This window comes from Anarhichas minor, unplaced genomic scaffold, assembly GCF_050575085.1.
Source record: "Anarhichas minor isolate MPS153535 unplaced genomic scaffold, ASM5057508v1 ptg000079l, whole genome shotgun sequence".
Lineage (NCBI taxonomy): Eukaryota > Metazoa > Chordata > Actinopteri > Perciformes > Anarhichadidae > Anarhichas > Anarhichas minor.
This window is the reverse complement of record NW_027466525.1, coordinates 2085982-2105558: the sequence shown is the minus strand read 5'-3', so window position 1 is coordinate 2105558 and position 19577 is coordinate 2085982. Positions and strand designations below refer to the sequence as shown.

At 45.5% G+C, this 19577-nt stretch overlaps 1 protein-coding gene across 1 annotated transcript in view; it reads right to left on the bottom strand.

Moving 5' to 3' along the window:
* Positions 1-2233, bottom strand: part of sema6cb (semaphorin 6Cb) — a 58197-nt gene extending 55964 nt beyond the window's left edge. Inside the window, exon 1 of the mRNA XM_076081181.1 lies at positions 2092-2233. Coding sequence (XP_075937296.1) covers positions 2092-2233 — 142 coding nt within the window. The remainder of the gene's footprint in view (positions 1-2091) is intronic.
* Between the last annotated feature and the right edge of the window lie 17344 nt (positions 2234-19577).

Here is a 19577-nt window from a genome sequence, read left to right as displayed (position 1 = left end):
TGCATTTGAATTCCTTTTTGCCATTTCTCTATCCCTCACACTAACTCACTGGAGGGACACATTCATTTAAACAATGGGAGACTGTGTCCACTACTTAAATAGGAGAGTGACAGCCAGATCAGTAGATAGTATATATATACTGTATATATAAAATTAAAGGATGCTCCAGGCAGATATAAAATTAGCCTGCTCGCCACTGACACCAGGCTGTCTTCCACATCAAAGGGATTTCCTTTTTCCGTTTCCTTTTTTTCCTAAATTAAGATTCCGCTGCAGGCCACGGCGCTGTGGATCTGTAAAGTACTGTATTAAGTGCCCCCCAGCCTCCCATCTGACCTGGGCTGCTGCCGAATTAGCAATCCCCGCAAGAAATGCACCACAATCGGAAATGAGTCTCTCTGCGGGGAGCCCTGTGTTCCTCTAACCGCTGGTCTCGGATCGACTGTTTAAAGATTTAAACCCTTAATGTCTGGGCTGAGCGCTGGACCTCTCTGTTCTGTCTGGAGAAGAGACTCCCAGCGGCCCGCCCCGCTATCCTCCCCCCGGCAAATGAGGGTTTTCTATTTACTCTTCAGCACTTTCACATCCTCTAAAGCTGGGGGGGGGGGGAGGACGCTGCTCAGGGCCACTTCCAGGATATAGTTAATATACAAATGCTCATTTTGTGGGTGAAGTATTCCTTTAACATAAAAGATGAAATATGGCAGCAGCTCCAGTACAATAATAATACAGCTTACTTTTCTCAAACCTACTCGGCGTCACAAGACGAGACGTCGAGGTGAGTCGTCCCCCCGCTCTCCAGGAGTGGAGCGGTGACTCGGGTATGATTTTATCGACTTCTATAGACTCGTGAAGGACTACGAGTCATAATGGGCGTCTCGCGGAGTTGTGCGGGACCTCGTGCCCCGCTGTCCCCCGCTGGAACCAGAGGTGATAAATTGCTCTCATTACACCTGGGATGGAGCTCCACATATAGCACTATTAGTGCAGCTATTCCTGCTAATGCTCGCGTTGCTCTCTTCCAGATAGATCAATTACAGCGTGCGGGCCACGGTCTCAGCCGCCTCTTAAATCAATTATGGGCCATTACATTCAGCGGCCGGGACCTCTTCCGTGGACCCTCCCCCCCCCCCACGGCCCCCCCCAGGCTGTGGTGTCTTAAGAGTGTCACGGATGTCCAAGATCCTCCTCTCTTAAGCTCCAGTCACACGAAGGACTGTGTGATGATTCCACCTCTCTGGACTGCCAGAGTACTTGTATAGTGTTATCGTTTCACTTATTTATTTTCTCCAAATTAACAGCAATTTTATTGAGTGAAGATGTTGTTTTGAGTGTGATTTAGCTCATATTTACATTAATGTGGTTTATATATCAATATGTCTCTTTCACACCTGTAGTTCGGCCCACTAGGTGTGACCCAAAGAAAACCTGATCCATTGTTGCCCATTTCAGTTGTGTTTTTGTGTTCTGGTCTTTGTTGTGTTCACGCTAACTCTTAACAAACATCAGGTGCAAACATAAAGACATGTGGACAGACAGGAAACTCGTCCTTTAGAGGAAATAATCACATTTTCTAGTCCGCTCAGCCTGATTGACAGATTTCCTGCCAGCCTGAATGAACCAAACGAACCGAGCGGACATGTTGGGAATCTCGACCAAATGCAACCAAACAGGTGAAGAGCGAAAGCGTACCCAAAAGATATTTGTATAAATATCAATATATTAGCCTTTAGCTACGTGTCCAGTTTGTTTTCTTTGGTGTAAACTAATGTGAAAAGGTATGCAGCATCTTTTGTCTTTATTAGTTTGGGTGTAACTTTCTTCCTGCATCATAAGATCTCTCTAACGAGGAACAGTTCATGATTAGATCCTCATTCTTTACAAACTGTGCCTCAGGTGTCTTCATGCATCGTTTCCTTTTTGTTTTCACGCCAAAGCCAACAAAAACACAACGATAGCCATACATATTCCAGCAGCCTGAACAAAACATGCCCTTAAAACACATCCGCCGCGTCGCCTCTAGTGATGATAAAACGCCTCGCTGACCCCGGCCTCTACTCCGGCAACACGGCAGATTTTTTCTTAACTTACACTCTCTGCCCACGAGGCTGATGGGCTCCAGGTCCTGGGGGAACGGCGTGGCTCCCGAAGACAGCCGAGGTAAGAAGGCGGCCAAGGCGAGAGCCAGGACGGCCGGCAGGACGGGTCGAGGCGGGCCGGGCATCGGCCTCATTTTGGCAGCAGATGAGGCCTCACCAGAAACACATGGCCCGCGGCAGATTCACCTCCCACCTGGAGTGAGACAAAAGGGTCATCAGGGTCAGAACAGTCAGGCAATACAGTGTTTCAACACAGTGGATGTTTCCTGCTACAGCTTCTACTGGAATCTGGAGTATAACGCAGAACTCCTGACCCTGAAATGTTGTGGAAGAATATGTCAAAAAAGTATACGGAACAACGGAACGATCACGGCTCGACGTTTAAAGGCAGCAGGTCTTATTTGCATGCAATGCCTTCTGTCAATGCGGCGATGTGACGGAGTGTCCGCTGAGATGTGAGAGTGTAACCACACAGGTAGACGGAGTCAGAGAGAGAGAGAGAGAGAGAACCAGACTCAGGAGGGGAGGAGGCGGGGCCACGAAGACCGCCTTATTTACTGCCCATAACGACGAAAGCCTTTCACAGACGACTTGGCACAATTAAACACTCGCTCTTCGCTTCGGCCCGCCCTGACACCGGGCCCCTGACACCGGGCCCCTGACACCGGGCCCCTGATGGCAGCATTAATCACTCAGATTAAAGGTCTGTACGTGAGCGAATGGAGACCCGTCAGGTGTACCAAGACTCTCACTCACTACCTGCTGGGGTTCGGTTGTACAGCTCTACATGACCCTTAACATGTTAAAAGGTTAAAAATATCTACGAAGAGATAAAAAATATATATATAAATGTAACTGATTGAGACTAATGGAGTTATTAAGCTACAACGTTAAAATAAATGAGGTATAAAAAAAGTATAAGAACAAAAAAATGGTGAAATAGAATAAAATGAAAGCTACCATTCAGAGATCACGTTCCCCAAATCTAAATCTGTATTATATGTTATTATCATTTTTTATCTGCCTCATAAAACACATGAAAATGGCAGTTTCTTTTCATATAAAGTCCAGTAAATCATCAACCTAGGTGATACTTTTGAACCTGAATCGTCCTTTAATGCTCAGGTGACTGAGGTGGTGCAGGCCTACTTCCATAGATCAGCTTTTTCTTTCATCTGCAGACTTAGAAATCATCATGAAAGCTTTTATCTCCTCCAGACGGTATCTGATACAAAACGCTGCTGCCAGGCTTTCAACACGCAGTAAGAGAACCGTGGTGCCCTTCGCTGGGTACCAGTGACTTGTAGAACTGATTTAAAGATCTCACTGCTTGTTTGTAAAGCCTTGAACGGCTCCTGTGTGTATCCGAGATCTCCTTACTCCCTATGAGCCTGATCTCTGCTTGAGATTCTCCAGCAGGGCTCTAATGATTCCTCCACTTGTCAACAAAGGTGACCGCCATGGTCGGCCACTTTCCACCTAATTGTACTATTTGTTTGCATGCTTGAGATATTCTGCTAACCAACCACACCGACAACAGTTAGTCCGTCGTGGCGACCAAGAACCTTTCAGGAAAAAGTTGTCTGGAAAGTGAATCATTTATTCTGAATGACTGAATGCAAAAGGAAGAGTTTGCTTTGGATAATTACTGGAGCAACTTGGCAGCTAAAGAAAGACAACGCGAGCTACTCATGAAAACAAACCTCATTCACAGAAAGGATAAAGATGTCATGATAGCACAGACTGTGTTTTCACAGAAACGCAGAACAGAAAAACAACAATGGCTGCTTATCATGTAAAAAAAAAAATCCACCTGCATTGTTTCAAAATCCCAGAATAACGTTTTCAATAAACGGTGACAAAAGAGTCCCGAGAACGACGCTCCTAAAGGGAATGCAGACTAAACCTGGGGTTGAGTGTGTGAATAATCAGCAGCTCACAAGGCTGAGATCTGTTTGATATATCTGTGGAAGGACACGGTGACAGACGGGCGGCGGAGGGATTTGTCGAAAACAAACTTCGAAGCGCGATGACGACCTGCGCTCCCCCGCCAACTTATTTAGGGCAACGTGTCCTCCACAGGGGTCCTAACAAGCCGTCCCTAATTTATGGACTGTGTTGCCTGGCAGTGAGACTCGGGCCACATGGTTTTTAAGTGGGAGCAGGAAATTAAGTCCACAGAGACATGAACCGCCATCAATATTGATAATAGTCTGCTTCATTTAAATGCAGGAGAGCTGCGTTCAGCAATGAGGTCAAGCGATGATCACAACGCAGTGAGTCGAGGGGAGTGGGCGGCGGGCTGCTTGTGTTTACTGTGTGCACACGGCTTGTGTGGCCTGCCTGCGGCGACATACGAGGACAATATACCTGATGGATTAGCATCGCGCGCTATGGTTTAGGGGGGCCTTTGCCACAAACAGATTATGTTATGTGGAATCGAGACAAATCCATGAGGAAAATCCTTTTAAATGTCAACCAAAAGGGTTTGAAAAGACTTGAAAAACAAAAAAACAGCTGTGAAACGGCAACGAGTCCCAAACGCAGCCACCGAAAAAACATACGCAGCACGCCGAGGGAGCGGAACATGGTGGTGAGGAGGGAAGCCAGAGATCATTTATTGACAAACCGGGTACTTTGCTAAAAAGGAAGGCAGCCGGCAGACTGTGATGACGACGCATGCAAAACAAGACGACCGCCGAGAGAACAAGAGCTTATGCAAGAACACTCAGACGCACTGAATGTCAAGCTAACACTTCTACGACAGGCCATGCATTATTATCCTGAGCAAAAGAGTTGGTTCACGCTATGAGAAGCTGCAGAACATGAAGAACTCGCTGCTCTTTCACTGCAACGTTTAGAAAACTGTGTTCCAAGGAGAAGCACACTAATCTCCTACTGAGTATTTCGGGCCATTATAGTCGTAAAAGAGAGGAAAATATAGAGTCAGTGGAGAGCGGGAATATTCAGAGAAAACCTTGAGACAAAAACACTGATATTCTCTGAGATTGAAGTGGTAAATGTACCAGACGGAACTCACAAATTTACAAGAAAAAACGTATTATCTGAGATTTAGAAGTCATGTATTTGCGAGGCGGGAGTCCTGGAAGGTGTATATACGCGTTTCCCTTCATGTTCTGTGTTCTTTTATGAACATAAATAAATACTAACATAATAATGTATATATTTTGCACTCTGTGCCTCATGCTTATGCAGGGTGGGATTAGGGTGAGCTAACATTCGATGTGGTTCCTCGACATAAAACACGCAAATTAATGACTTTATAATCTCAGAGAATATTCAAGTTTATTTCTCATAAATCTGTGAGTTTACTCTTGTAAATTTACCACTAACTGAACTGAACTGAACTGTCTTGGCCCGTGGGCATTCTCCAGAGGGGAACCAGTCACAAAGGGAGTCGGTTCAGAACGAATGAATGAGCCCTCAGTCAACTCCGTTGGTGAGGAGAGAGATGCTTTGTCAGCATATGGTCATTCAGGGGAAGATATATTGACACGGTCCAGCAGCTTTGCAGACAGATTCATACACTCGTAAGTTTGAGGCTCATAGAGTCGTAAACACGACCCCACAACGAACCCACATCAGGGAACCAAGGACAAGTCTGTTCCATAACTACTGTAGTTTGCTAATCACGCCGTATGAACCAGTCTAGTACGTAAGTAATTAAGTACGTAATTACGTACCGACAACGGACATGAAGTAAGTATGTCAAGTATTTAAAGTTGGCAGCGAATGCTCCATCGGATTCTTTGTTCTTTAAATCATGTTATTAGTTTAACACAATCGTATCAGTTGTGTAAAGACGACATTAACAAGTTATGAAAATGAGACGTTTTATCAGAGGAAAAACATGTTTGTATGAAGTATTGAAGGTGTATCATGTATTATAATATTGAAGATATTAAAAAGGTAAAAAAGCACCAACTTGGTATCTGTACCTACAATAAGCCCTCGTTATCGCAGCATCTTATGGAGCCAGTTTGTTATACTTGAGCGAGCCGCTGGGAAACGACTATATTCTGCAGAACCCTGACATTTAAATTCATTAAAAACCCCGAAACAATGCCCGTATTAAAGGTTAAGGCTCTGATTTGCTTCTGTTCCAGCTCTGTCCTGAGAATACAAGCAGAGTAAGGCGGCTGCTCGTCACGTTTTTTTGACCTTTTCCACACACAGACGGACGCAGCTGAAAAACACACCTGCCGTCCTCGAGCGCCCACGTTTACCTCCAAATGCAAATGTGCATCAACAACACATCTCCCCTCTGGAATCCTGAACTTTCTTAATCTAACCAAACACAAAGTCTAATCAGTTAATGACTTTCTGTGCAGTCTGAGGGGGGGGTGAGCTGACAGCTGTCGGAGGGAAATAAGCCATCGCTTATCTCATCTTTGCTCTCTGTGTTCTAGGGTTTGGACAGGGACGGCCCGGATCCTTTTGTTTTTAATGAACTGGACTTGTTGAGCCATCTGGGAGACATCGGCAGTCGGGCCTCTTCAGAGGAAGAAGGGGTTTCTGAGACGCTGGCATTCCATTGATTATCTGACATTCATTTGGATTAGCCAACAGATTCATGAGATGCATCCGCAGAGTCTCACGACCCTTCAATTAGGTTAATGCTGAAATATAATATTAAGAGGAAGATATTCTTTGTCTTCATTGGTTGGCATTAGAGGGCCAGGAAGTCATTCAAATTCATACGTAAACTCTTACTCTTCAGTCCCCGCTTGGTCGCGTAAAAAGTCACATTATCCTCAATCTACTGCACTGCACAGTGAGCACCTGTCCACTCCTGGGACGGCTATTGTCGGCCTGCTGCTCACAGCTAAACAGCGGAGCATAATGCGAACGCCGAATCGCCCTCTGATATTCCCCGACCAGGCTATTCCACTCGTTTTTTAGGACAGCCGCAGAATAGAGAATACCTCTCTCCTCTGTGCACCCGGATACCTCTCAGCCCCTTGGCTGTGAAACATCTTTAAGCCCCCACTATCCTCCCCACGCTGACATATTTGTGGCACACAAAGGCCGGAATAATGAGCGAGCGCATCGATCATTTCAGACACAATTAGCCACGTTAGCCTCTGCTCTCGACAGGCCGCTACCAAACAGCTTCCTGAGCTGGAACGTAATATATTGAGGGAGATATATTTAAACTTTTATAATTTGTAATAAAGCAACAGAGACGGCACTCACTGGGAACGGTACATGAGCAAAAAGAGGACAAATAAGACCGGATTGTTTAATGTATTAGAAAGGTGGTGTTAGATAATTCATGCAGATCAACATACGGAGCACGGCCGTGGCACTCAAGTGTCTCCAGGACGCCCATAACCCCCACTGACCTGCTCCGACAACTATCACTCTTCCTTGCTGTGTTGTGAGGATATCTTAATAAAAAAAACTCAAAAGCAGCTGTGAATATTAAAAAAATAAAGCACTAACAATTTGCATGATAAAATAATAGCAGGGTGTCAAGTTGTCCATTGCCGTGCCGGACCAGTATGTAAAAAAACCTGCCTGATGATTTTTTTGTTGCCAAAACATCCACATGGGAATCTTAATTTGACGGTGGAAGAAAAACAACACATGATCTGAATGGCGCTCGCTGAGACAAACACTTCACTGTTGGGGCTTGAGTCGATTGTCCCTCCCTCAACTCTTTTCGGTGGGTTCATCAGACCACCAATCTCGCTGCAGTCCCATGACACGAATCACACATCACCATCAGCACTGAGCTGCTTTTTCCTCTCCGCGATCGCATTAGACCGCAGTCGACTCTGCGTGGCTGACATTCAAACACAGCGGACGATGATGAACAAAAGGAATCCCGATGATAAATATCTCAGGACACTCAACTCTGCACTCAACCCTCTCAGACAGGAGCAACGTATAACTGCTAATTAGATTTACAATGTTTAACCACGTAGATGTCGTCGCAGCAAATTGGAATTGGTATCAGGCGGCAACCTCTGGTTCTGAAAAGTGAAGCCAAAGTGGAAACGAGAATAAGTCTAACTGTATGGAAGTCTATGAGAAAATGACTCTACTTCTCTCTTGATTTATTACCTCAGTAAACATTGTAAACATGAGTTTATGGTCTCAATCTCTAGTTTCAAGTCTTCTTCAATACAGCATGATGTTCATTTAGTAGTTTATGGTCCATTTAGAGTCAAACAGACCATAAAGACGTATACGTCCAAATACGGTCACTTCTGTCCACTGGTTGCGAAAACCCAAGATGACAACGCCAAAAAACGCCGAAGTCAAGGCTTCAAAACTGCAGTCCACAAACCAACGGGTGGCGTCAGTCTCTGTGATGGTGATTTGAACGACTTTTCTTTGTATACTAAAGATTTAAAAACTGCTCAAAACATCCATTAATTGTGTGTGTGTGTGTAGAGTTTAACAGGTTTGATAGAAGTAAATGGTAACTGTTCTAGTCCAAATGGAAGTCGTACTCTTATAAATCCACAGGAACACACAGTGCCGGTAGCTTTATACCATTATTTGTGGGTCTACTTTCATTCTTAAATCCAATGTCAGAGTTTAGATTTCCAGTGCTGCCTGTCACCGACCGTAAATAGGCATCTAAGCTGGGCTGTTGAATACCAACATGTCCGATAAAGGAGCCGGGGATTTCGGTTGACTTCAAAGGCCCCGCAGGGGCAAAAACAGAATGGCTCCAGGGGAGCTGTAGCAACATTTCAAAAAGTCCATTAGCATCCCTGGTCAAAGAGGAGTGATGGCTGGCTTCTCGCCTTTTTTTTTTTTTAACCAAGAATAGAAAATCAATGGTCCCTGAAGTCCTTTAGTTCTTGGATTAGTATGTCATCTGCCTGGTGTCAGTATAATGTAGTCTCATTGTCAGAGTCTGCATCGTGCCCCAGCAGGGAGAGGGTAAGATGGCATCCAGGATGAGATGTGTCTGTCAGGGGAGGTTGGGACCCTCCTTGCCATCAATGCCACTCAGGCGGTTCCCAGGGGAACGCTGCTTTAACCTCAGCGCCCACAGAGTTCAGACGAGTGACGGGTAGTCCCGTCGCAGAGGCCATCGATTGTCACCCCGTCTCAGACTACTTTACTCTGTCCTCATCGAAGGATCCCCGCAGATCAGAGCCTGCTTTTGTCCTTCTGTGGCGGATCTTTAGGGGTTTGATGTCAAAGTGAAAACCAAACTGACAGCAAGGAGCCAACGAAAAGTTCTGAAAACTGTTTCAGTGTCAGTGCTGCAATGAAGCGACGTATTTATTGGTGTCTTGGTGATAACAGCAGCGGATCAAAAAACACACGCTTCAGATGGTATCAGGGTCACTGATCGGATCAGCAAAGAAAGGGGAGCAAATATAACTTTTAGAGATGCCTCAATGCAAATGGTTTTCGTTGTTTAGTTTTGTTATAGCAGCTGGTGCACAAGGCTCCAGATTATCTCACCAACGTCCCAAAGTCAAAGTGTAAACACTCAAAATTCTAAATGTTATCCTTTTACTTTGTTCTAGTTATCTCGAGTGGTTATTTGCATAAAAACACAACATAAAAGATTGTATTTTCATTGATGAAATAATACTCGGCAATATTGTCAGTTGCTCAGAGCTATGATAAGGAAATCACACAGGTCGTAATTATCTGTAATATCTATAATATATTGCTGTGAAACAACTATTTATTCAAGTTTCTTGCCCAAAAACTACATTTTACAAGATTTCATTTGAACACATCATGATACTATATAATTAACTTTTGCCCCAATACTCATTTTTACTGAATGGAGCTTGAACGGATCGTGATATAACTGGATGGAACCTCCCTACGTTAGCCGTTATCTCCACTCCCGTCGATTATCACACAGTTTTGTTGTTATTAATGCTGATCCCTGATCACATATTGTTACTGAATATTGGTCAATAACGATCTGTGGTAAAACTTTATTTCACTCTATGAAGGCTAAACTGTAGTTAATCCGCGGGTCACATGCGTGCTGAACATCAGGGATCAACTACGGTCCGTTACACCACTGCTGACTGAACATCCAGTATTCAATAAGAACCCCCCCCCCGCCCTGTGCATGGGTATCACTCACAGAGTAGAGCAGCACTGCCTCCAGTCAGGCCTTCTCTCAGGACTTCTTTCTAAAGCCAGCGAGTTGGCCAGACTTCACACAGGGGGATCTATGCGGGACTCAGACAGTGAGACGGTTCTCTGATCGATCCGCAGAACCGCTGCAGGCACCATCCATCGTCTTCATGTCTATTTGCAATGGATGAAAACGAACAAAAGAAATAAAATAAAAGCCCAGAGGGCGATCAGCGGAAGGAGGATCAGCCGCGCTCCAGTGGAATCCTCTCCATTCGTCCGCCTCCTAATTATTTAGATTCATCTTCAGAGGGGCCCTAATTCCCTGACCGGTCGGTGCTCCCCGTCACTCAGGACGAACCTTCAGTCTCCTGCGGTGCTTGTGGCGTCCTACCTCCGGGTCAGCTAATCAAACAGATCACTTTAAAATATGCCCTCATCTCTCCGTCTCCTCATACATAGAAGTGAATGTTAACTACACCCTTCTCCTCTCAATCTCTCCGCCATCAATAATTCAGAGTGTTATTGAGAAACACTACCTGAACCCTGTATTGACAGAAATCCAAGCACCGTCATTCCCTCAAGGGCGTCATAATTGGATACCTCCCGAGGCCGCTGCTACGAAATGCAGAGCGAGAGGGGGAAAGAGGTCGGGCTGTTGTTGTTGTCTGTATTGTTGTGTTCCCACTTTTACCTTTCTATTTTCAGGGACTCTAATCCGACCCGAGAGCCTGAAGTCGACTGGAGGACAACCCCTCGGGAACATTTAGAGGTGGGTCAGAAAGTGTCCTAACTCTGCAGAGTGGGAGTGTCAGTTCCTTCATTGGCAACGACAACTGCGTATTCAAATTAAAATCAACACATAACCTCACCTCACGCAGCACTCAGCCCCGTGACGAATGAAAGACAGCTGCCAAATTTACCTTGGAAATAAAAACACCAGTGAGGAAGATGTGCAATACATGATATTACACCGTGCACGGGTATCTTGAAAGTGTTCTCCCCCCGTAAACTGGTTCATCCGTATGCACGTCATGGAAAACACAACAGCCCTGTTCTAATGCTGTTGTCTGGTCCGCTCAAACAACAGAGAAAAGGAGCTGACACAGAGGAGACAACAGCAGATATAATCTCCCGGCCCAGAACACTTCACACCGCCATCGTGCTGCCTGAGCCCGTCATGGTTCACACAGAACTGCTGACCCGCCTGCACAGGGGCGTGAAGAGAGGCACAAGCCCGCCGGATGTAGCAGACATCCAACAGACCAGGCAGGATGGAAATATGCTAACACCATTCGTGTTGCCAGGAGATGAGCTCTCAGACTAAACCAAAGCTAAGAGACTTCTGTCAGTTTGGGTCAAATCAAAGCGGGTGGTTAAAGGTTCTAGAGACACAAACTGGTGAGCAGGAGAGCGCACGGACTGGTTAGTCTACATGTGTGTGCATGTACACTTACTGACATCACTGTAATAATAATACAGAACAGGGTTTTCTAGAGGGCCGGCTTAGCATTCTGCTGTCAGTGCAGTAAGCAGAAAACACTCCAAATAAACCCTCAGACACAGAAAGAAAAGCTCGTACGTCAGCAGAACTGACAACAACGATTACACTGAAGTTTGTCTCAATGGCAACACAGGATACAGCAGCGGCCTCACGGCTAACCTTGAAGAGTGGAAATGTATCTGTGCTTAAAGCTAAATGATAAACACATTTTTATCAATTCATTTGAAGCCATGGCTCAGGACGATGTTTAAAATCTACTTTAAACGCGCGTGTTCTCTTCAGACAGAGCTAGAAAAAACTAATAAAACGAAACACTGTCTTCAAAAAGTCAAGTTTGGTTAAAGTTAAACATTTCTTTGTCTTCTGCCTCGTTTGTTTTTCAGAACAAGAAAAATAGATTAAAATCGTAAATCGGAGGTGCAGTGAATTAATTGGAGCCGGCTCTATCCGTGCCACAGCTGGATTGCTCAAAAGCAATAAACATATGGAGAGTTAGGGGCCTCTTAAAACCGACAGTTGCTCAGCGGGTAAGGTTTAAAATGAGATGCCTCATTAAATAAGTAAGCAGGGCAGTGAGGAATGTAAGAGAGCTTGACCACGGAAAAAACAAAACAACAGCAACAAAGAGACAACCATCTGGCACGGACGACACCGGCCCATCAGATTTACATGCTGGTAAAATGCTCAGTAAACTCTATAAACCTCAGAGCCATAGCAATGTACAGCACATAGGTCTCCTCGTTGGACTCAATCAGAGCCGGGACACGTGGAACTTTCCCTTTTCCGTTGCTGAGGATGCTCCAGCCGAGGACCACCGCTACGAGGACTTCACGGAGGCTTTGTGTCCGTTCACTCCGCAGCGGTCAGAAAAAAAGGAGAGTGAGTGAGACTCCTCCATTAAACACAGAGCCTCTTTGATCTCCATCTCCCCTGTGGTACCAATTAGCCCGCTGCACCGTTTGCATTTCCACACTCTTTGAGCTTCCTATTTTTTGAAAGACATCCTGCATGAATTATCAATCTACCGGAACTTTTTATATTCCCTCGCTACGGAAAGCTGAAAAATATGACTGGCATATCTCGAAAAAGTTTGGCTCATTCGAATGAAGGAACTACGAGCGTGGAAAAGGGATGAGATATCACATGCTTAGTTTCACTCAGTGTGGAAATCTTTTTCACTTCACCACGAGGAGGCCTCTCGCTTTGTTTCTCGTCTCGTCAAAAGAAGAGGTCGCGGCGCGCCAAACACGGAGCTCACAACTCAGAATATAAGAGACGTGCAGGCAGAGCAGCTGAGACTCGATCAAAGGAAGATAAATAGCTGTGAAGATTCTTCCGCTGCCTTTATCCCTCGTTAGCAGAGGCAATCACACAGCCGTCACCCAGGAGATCCATCCCCGTCACGTTACCCCCAACAACGCGTGATGGGGGGGGGGGGGCAGCAGCAGGGAATGTGTGACAAAAGTACATTTGGTTGAACTTAAGAGCTCCGCTTTTATAAATGAACGATTTTTTTTGCAATCTGATTGGTCGATGCTGATGAAGGGAAATATAAATCAAGGGTAAGAGTGAGGCTCCTCGGCCGAGAGATAATGGCACCATCATGGCCGCGTGCTTCGCAGTTCCTGGGAAGATTAAACACTCTATCATTGTCTTTGGGACAAACGGTCTCCGTACGTAGAGCACGCGTGCCATCATTACACCCTTTGTTTTTTTACCGCTCAAGCGTAAACACACCAGAAGCCAAGAGAAGAAGAAGACGAAGAAGAAGAAGAAGGAGGGATGGAAGAGACATCCGTCTGATCGGGACGGTGCTGCCTCTCGGGTCGGCAGCCCGCGGTGGCAGCTGACCTCACTCTTATTACCTCTGTCACACATCGATGATATCATCTAAACACATAGCGGGGAAAAAAAGGCCCAGCAGCTTTCAAGCTCGGTTTGTCTCGTTTTAAAGCCCGAACAAGTCCGTCCCTCCCAAGAGAAAGCCGGCGGCCGTGGGCGACCAGACACCGAGGAGCAGTGTGGCTCCTCTCACCTCACAATGTGTCACGGAACATGGGAGGAAGAGAGTAGGAGCTGGGGCATGAAACAGAAATGGGACACGAACAGTGACAGTACATCTAAATGAGGAAAAGGAAAGGTGGTGTGTGTGTGTGGGGGGGGGGGGGGTGACAGCGTCTCACAGCTCACTGGAGTGGAATCAGCCAGACAATCAATTCCAGCACTCAGATTCAGGCTGGCAGGTCCTGCCTCACCGGCACTGAGCGCCAAATTATCAACAGGGCTGAATTACTTTAATGATCAGCCGAAGCTGTCAGAACGAGACGAACGTACGACGGAACAAAAGTAGAAAAACCAGACTCGCTCGAAGGCCGCCAGCCTCGTGATAGCCTGCAATTTTCCACCTGGTGTAATTAAGCACTTCATGGACAACTCTGCTGACATGGTGGCACCCATTCTGTTTACCCAGAGAGTACATATTCACATAGTACATCCTGCATCTGCTAACAGAAAGCGTGTCAGTGCACCATCACGGGAACTGTTCAAGAATAACAATCAGCAATAAAGGCAGTAATTTGCTGCGAATATTGAGCTCCTTCAGTAGACACATTATGAAATAATATGAGGTCCCTCGTAGTATTTGTCCCAAAATGAAACTTTTTAAAGATGCAACACTTAACGTGGCTTTACAGCTGAGGCAGTCTCAGATGGCTGAACATAAAACTAAACAAAGCAGCAAACACATACTCTTTTGTGCCCGTTGCTTACGGCCTTTGGGGTCAGAGTTGGAGAACGTAACCGGTGTCCCACACAGACAAATGAAATGCAGATCATGAGAACCAGTCGCCAATCGGACAGATCCAATCCCATTCACTTCTTCAGAGGCATGAATCACCGCAGTCTTCTGACAACGTGGGCGCTTTACATGGCTGTGTTGCTTGCATGTCGTCTAATGTGTTGTATGTTAACGTCCAGATCTCAGTTTAAATAATGTAACGTATCCAGCACTTAAGGAGGATGAGCTCTTATCTGTCTCAATCCGTACGGTCATTAGAGGCTCTAATTAGGACTCTAACCATCATTCCCCCCCCTACATAAAGATCTCTGCAATGGACACTGAGTGCAGGCGTTGTAGTTATGATGCAAATACTTGAACCTACGTGTATCGTATCGTGAGGTGCTTTGACAATACACAGCCGTACCTGCAATGGTCACCGTTCTACTCTCAATCATTGCATAGAAGCAGAGCGCTGCTTAATATCTACTGCCAGCTGTCTAGTCGTTTGAACGTCCATGTTTCCTTGACGGACACGTCTTTTAAAGCTTCTGGAGCCAGGAGTCCTTCTGCAAAGCTCCGCGTCGCCCCCTTAAATAAAAAAAACTAACACTTCATAGCGGCAGATCAAAGCGGCGCATGTAGTATTCATCTGTCGGCTCCCTCACCATCCCTGAGCCCCAGTGTTCCACTCATCTGCATTTTAAGGTTTTTTCTTTTTAGAGACACGAGCGAAGCTGACACAAAGAGAATAACAGAAGTTGAGAATGGACCAATTCACACTGGGAGGGGGGACAGGAAGAAGTTCTTCCCAGTAACACTAACAGGACAGCAGAGGGGACAAACGGGTCCAATCCACAGCGGGGCCAGATACTGGCGTGAGCGCGCTGTTGAGCTCGGGTGGCGATGTCATTAAACGCGAGTACGTGATAAATGCTCTCTGCTTGTCAGATTTCAGATTCTCATTAGTCCGTGTTCAGGAGGAGACCTGGGGCCATTACTCTTGTAGCTGCCATGACAAGAGGCTGCATGTGTCTTGTTGTATGAAGCGACAGCGAGTGTGAGTGTGTGTGTGTGTGTGTGTGTGCTTCTTTCTGCTGGGATACATGAAGTCGTTCCAGATGACGTGTCGTGGCCTCCGGCAGCCAAAGTCGAAGTCTTCTGTTGTCACGACAGCTGGTTGCATCGATTGCATGTCTTGGAAGTCTCAGCAGCATCTTCTAGTCATGATTCATGTACAGTTCTCTCACACAGACTCTACTTGGGCGGGCCGACAAAGTGTATTTGCCGACCCATTTTAGCATTTTTATTTTTCTATCTTTCCGAGAGAACGTCGCCAACCGGGATCGACTGATCTGCTCTTCACCTCCAACACCGTGACCGCTCTGCTGAATTAAAATGAATCCAAAACTAATGCTTCCATGTTACCTCTGATAAGTTACTCAATCAACGTTCTTAACACAACACAACACAAACAAGTTGTTCTCCAGCATGTGAGGAGCGTGGCTAGCGTGGCTAGCGCACTGTTAATGTCAGCTACCGACTCAAACAGGATCAACAGTTCAATTTCACAACTGTTGATATATATCTGAGTTTTTGAGTTTAAGTAACGCAAGCTTGTTGGCAGCCTTTGCTGTCTTGGTATAATCCATTTTTGACTTCATTTATTTCGTTTTCTGAGGGTTTCCATTGTTTTTAGGAAAAGCAGAGTCGGGATTTCTGGCACATTGTATATTTCCAAGGAGCATGGAGAAAGAGCTTAAGGTTAAGAGCTCCAGCAATACTTGTGTATTATACTAGTGGGTTGTTTTCTGGTGCAACATGTCCCAAAAGGACAAAATCAAAAACATCGTAAAATAAATGCTCCATCATGTTCGGAACATTTTGCTGCACTCTGTTTGCCATGAGGAGAGCATTATACACAATACACGTATGTATAGATGCTGATGTATGCAGACAGAATGGCACCGACGCTGCCAACAGAGGACACCTCCACCACCACCGAACCACACCACTGGTCCACATAGTACTTCACCATCTGTCACCAAGAGCTGCGTGCTCTCTGCCATCAACAAACTATTGATAAAAACAATGTTTTTGTTCCTGTATCGTGCTCCTTGTGGCTATTCTTTTGTGATTGATGTTGATTAATTCTCCTTATGCGTCTACAGGCTGTGTCTGTCTGTGAGTCAACATGTTTATTAATACACGTGGAACGAATGGAGAAGCAGGGGGAGCCATCATTAAACCAGAAAATATTAAATTCCTCCTGTTTGTTTTTTGTTTTTTCCCCAAAGGAGAACACGAGGCAGCTGATTGCAGCTCTTTAAATTAGTTACTTTATTAAGTTACCGGACTCATCAAGCTGTGTGTTATTGAGACGACAGCAACAAACCCCTCTCTGTCACAGTACTCCTGAATCTTACTCACTAGCAGCCTTCCACTGAACGACACCGACACCGCACCAATCCTCTCAGCCTCTCAGCCTCTCTGCCAACGTCTTGTGCCGTCAGCCATCATTATTACTATTTTCTTTCTGCAGCTCTCCACTGAACCGCGGCTGCCGGGAGGAGGTTAGCGACACAAAGCATCCACAGGAAGGAAAACACAAGGACACCCGCCGTGCGACAGAAGCACCATGTTCTCTGCCTGACACAATGGAGGCTTCTCTAAACGTGTGATAGCAGACAGGATGCATGTAGCCAGGGAAACACATTCCTTTATCCGCTGGCGCTATGTGACAATGTCACACTTTTAGAAGCGCTTTGTTTCTTCTACAGAGGGAGGCACAGCCGCCGGCCGTCCCAGAGATGAGCCCGGGTCTCCTGTTACCGTACCTCTGTCCTCCTCAGACAGCCACGTGGGCTCATCACGGGACAACACAGGAAACATGATGCCGGGGAGGGGGCGGCCCGCTGACACTTTAATTTGTCGCCGGCGATGAGGATTGTCAAACTCATCCGGAGAGTTCATCAGCCGCCTGGCCTTATTCGCTCGCTCCGCAAGACGACGTCTGAGCCCTCTGGAGGAACGCTGAGCCACGGTGACCTTGATGCTCAATCGCTGCATATTTTTCATTACGTGCGAGAGGAGGGGGGGGGGAGACAGCTAGGAAAAAATATATTCTCTTTTCAATAATTGACATCATTACTCGCCTTAAAAAAAGAACAGCAGTGAGATTGTTCGGGGAGCTGTAAAATCTAGCGAGATAAAGAAATAAAAAGAGAAGCTTTGAGGCGAGTCGACATAGATTGGAGATGCAGAATAATAAACAGAGGGGTAAACAGGGAGACAGGTAGTCGGAGCGATCGTTTGAAGTTCTCGGGGGAGTCTCTGGTGTATTCACAGGACTCCTACAACTGAAACATTTCTGACAAATCTGCACATGCTAATGTTAGCGCAAAAATAATAAAACATAAATCTGTACTGTCTCCAGAGGGACAGTGATCGGGTTTGGAGGTCACACCAAAGGAATAAATTAGCATTACTTGAGAAGCTTTAGTGCATATTTACTCTGGATGCTCTACAGTAATGTGGCTCGCTGAGCTGTGTTTGATTAAAGACGTATTTACCTGCAGCAGAGTTTTACCTGCTGGTCATGATGCTTTTAGAGGCAACACTTTTATGCGGAGCTGCACTCTGATGTGAGAAGTTATTACGCAGCAGTATGTCTGAACCAGGGCTGGCAGGACGTGTGCTTATCCCCACAATCACGATGCTTGGCAGCCAATTCAATAGTTTTTAGGATTGAGATTCTGCAAGTATTGCAATGGTATGTTGTATTGCCATTTCAGTTTACTTCTTCAACATGAGACCAAGGGGGAAAAGTGGAATCATACACTTCTAGGGACTTTGGAATATCACTAAATTGATGCAGTAAAAACGTTTGGTTTTTTGAAGCAAGTATAGTCAGAGACGTCCCGAAGTAAAAAGACATTTCTTATCTTGTCACATCTGTGCTTCCTCCTGCTAACTTTGCCATACGTGTCCATGACAGAGTTAGCTGGAAATGTGTGAAACCCAAAGTGTTTACATACTTAAATTAATTTAAAGATCCTTTATATAACAAAGACGACACATTAAAGCTCCATTAACGGTGTGAAATAGTATACACTTCCTGTTTCCTAAGTGGGCGTGGCCATGGCGTACCCCCCCCCCCCCCCCCACAGTAGTCTGAACCACGCAAAGAGCTTTCTGTTTCGAACTGTATATGTGGCAGAGCTCATCCGAGCTGGTGCAACCAGGTTTCACTCAGCATGTACCAGCGTTTCTGTTGACATTGCGTTTCTCTGCAATCGTGCCGTGAAATAAATGTGAAGGTTTCAAAAGCAACAACGCAACGAAGCGTGCTCGGCCCTGACGGAGAACATTTGCAACTTATTGTTTCAATGTTTGCTTATGTTAAGTATTTCACAAAGAATCAAAAACACACACGCTTATAAACATGTACTCTCTTCAGTGTACAAACTGTATGACCGCTGGTGGTGCCTTGGATCTATTTGTCATCATGTGGCCTGGTTGCCATTTAAAAAAAACAAGTGTGTTTTTAAAGGAGTTGCTTCAGAGATCCATGTCCCCTCTCAGCATGAAATGAAGAAACTGTGTAAACACACAGTATCATTTACAGCCACTCTGGGACACAATGAAGGCTGGTATGTTGAATAAGGTGCTGGCATATTTACAACTATAATAATACCACGCCGTTACGGCCTTGCTGATTTGTAAGCTTCTCGGGTGTTTCAATAAAAATACATTCTGGCGGTTATGAAATGAAGAGGCTGCTGTGAGACTTCAGCAGTCTGAGCTCCAGAAATCAATGGATATTTTGGGCAAATTACCGCCGTTTAAAGACACAATCAGGGAATCGTGAACCTCTCCGTTTAGGAATAGTTTGAAATAAAAAAACTCAAACAGGTGGCATTCACACATGAGGCCTTTCTCTGGAAGAGGACGACTCCCTTTAATCTCTGTGATTCCATTCCCTTCCTTCTGTCTCAGTGATCTGGAATTTGCAAATGTCTCCTCTCAGTGTTTAAGCTCTTTGGACATATGCTGTTGCCGCCCCGGACCACGACACAAAAGGCTTCTTTAATCAATCTCCTCA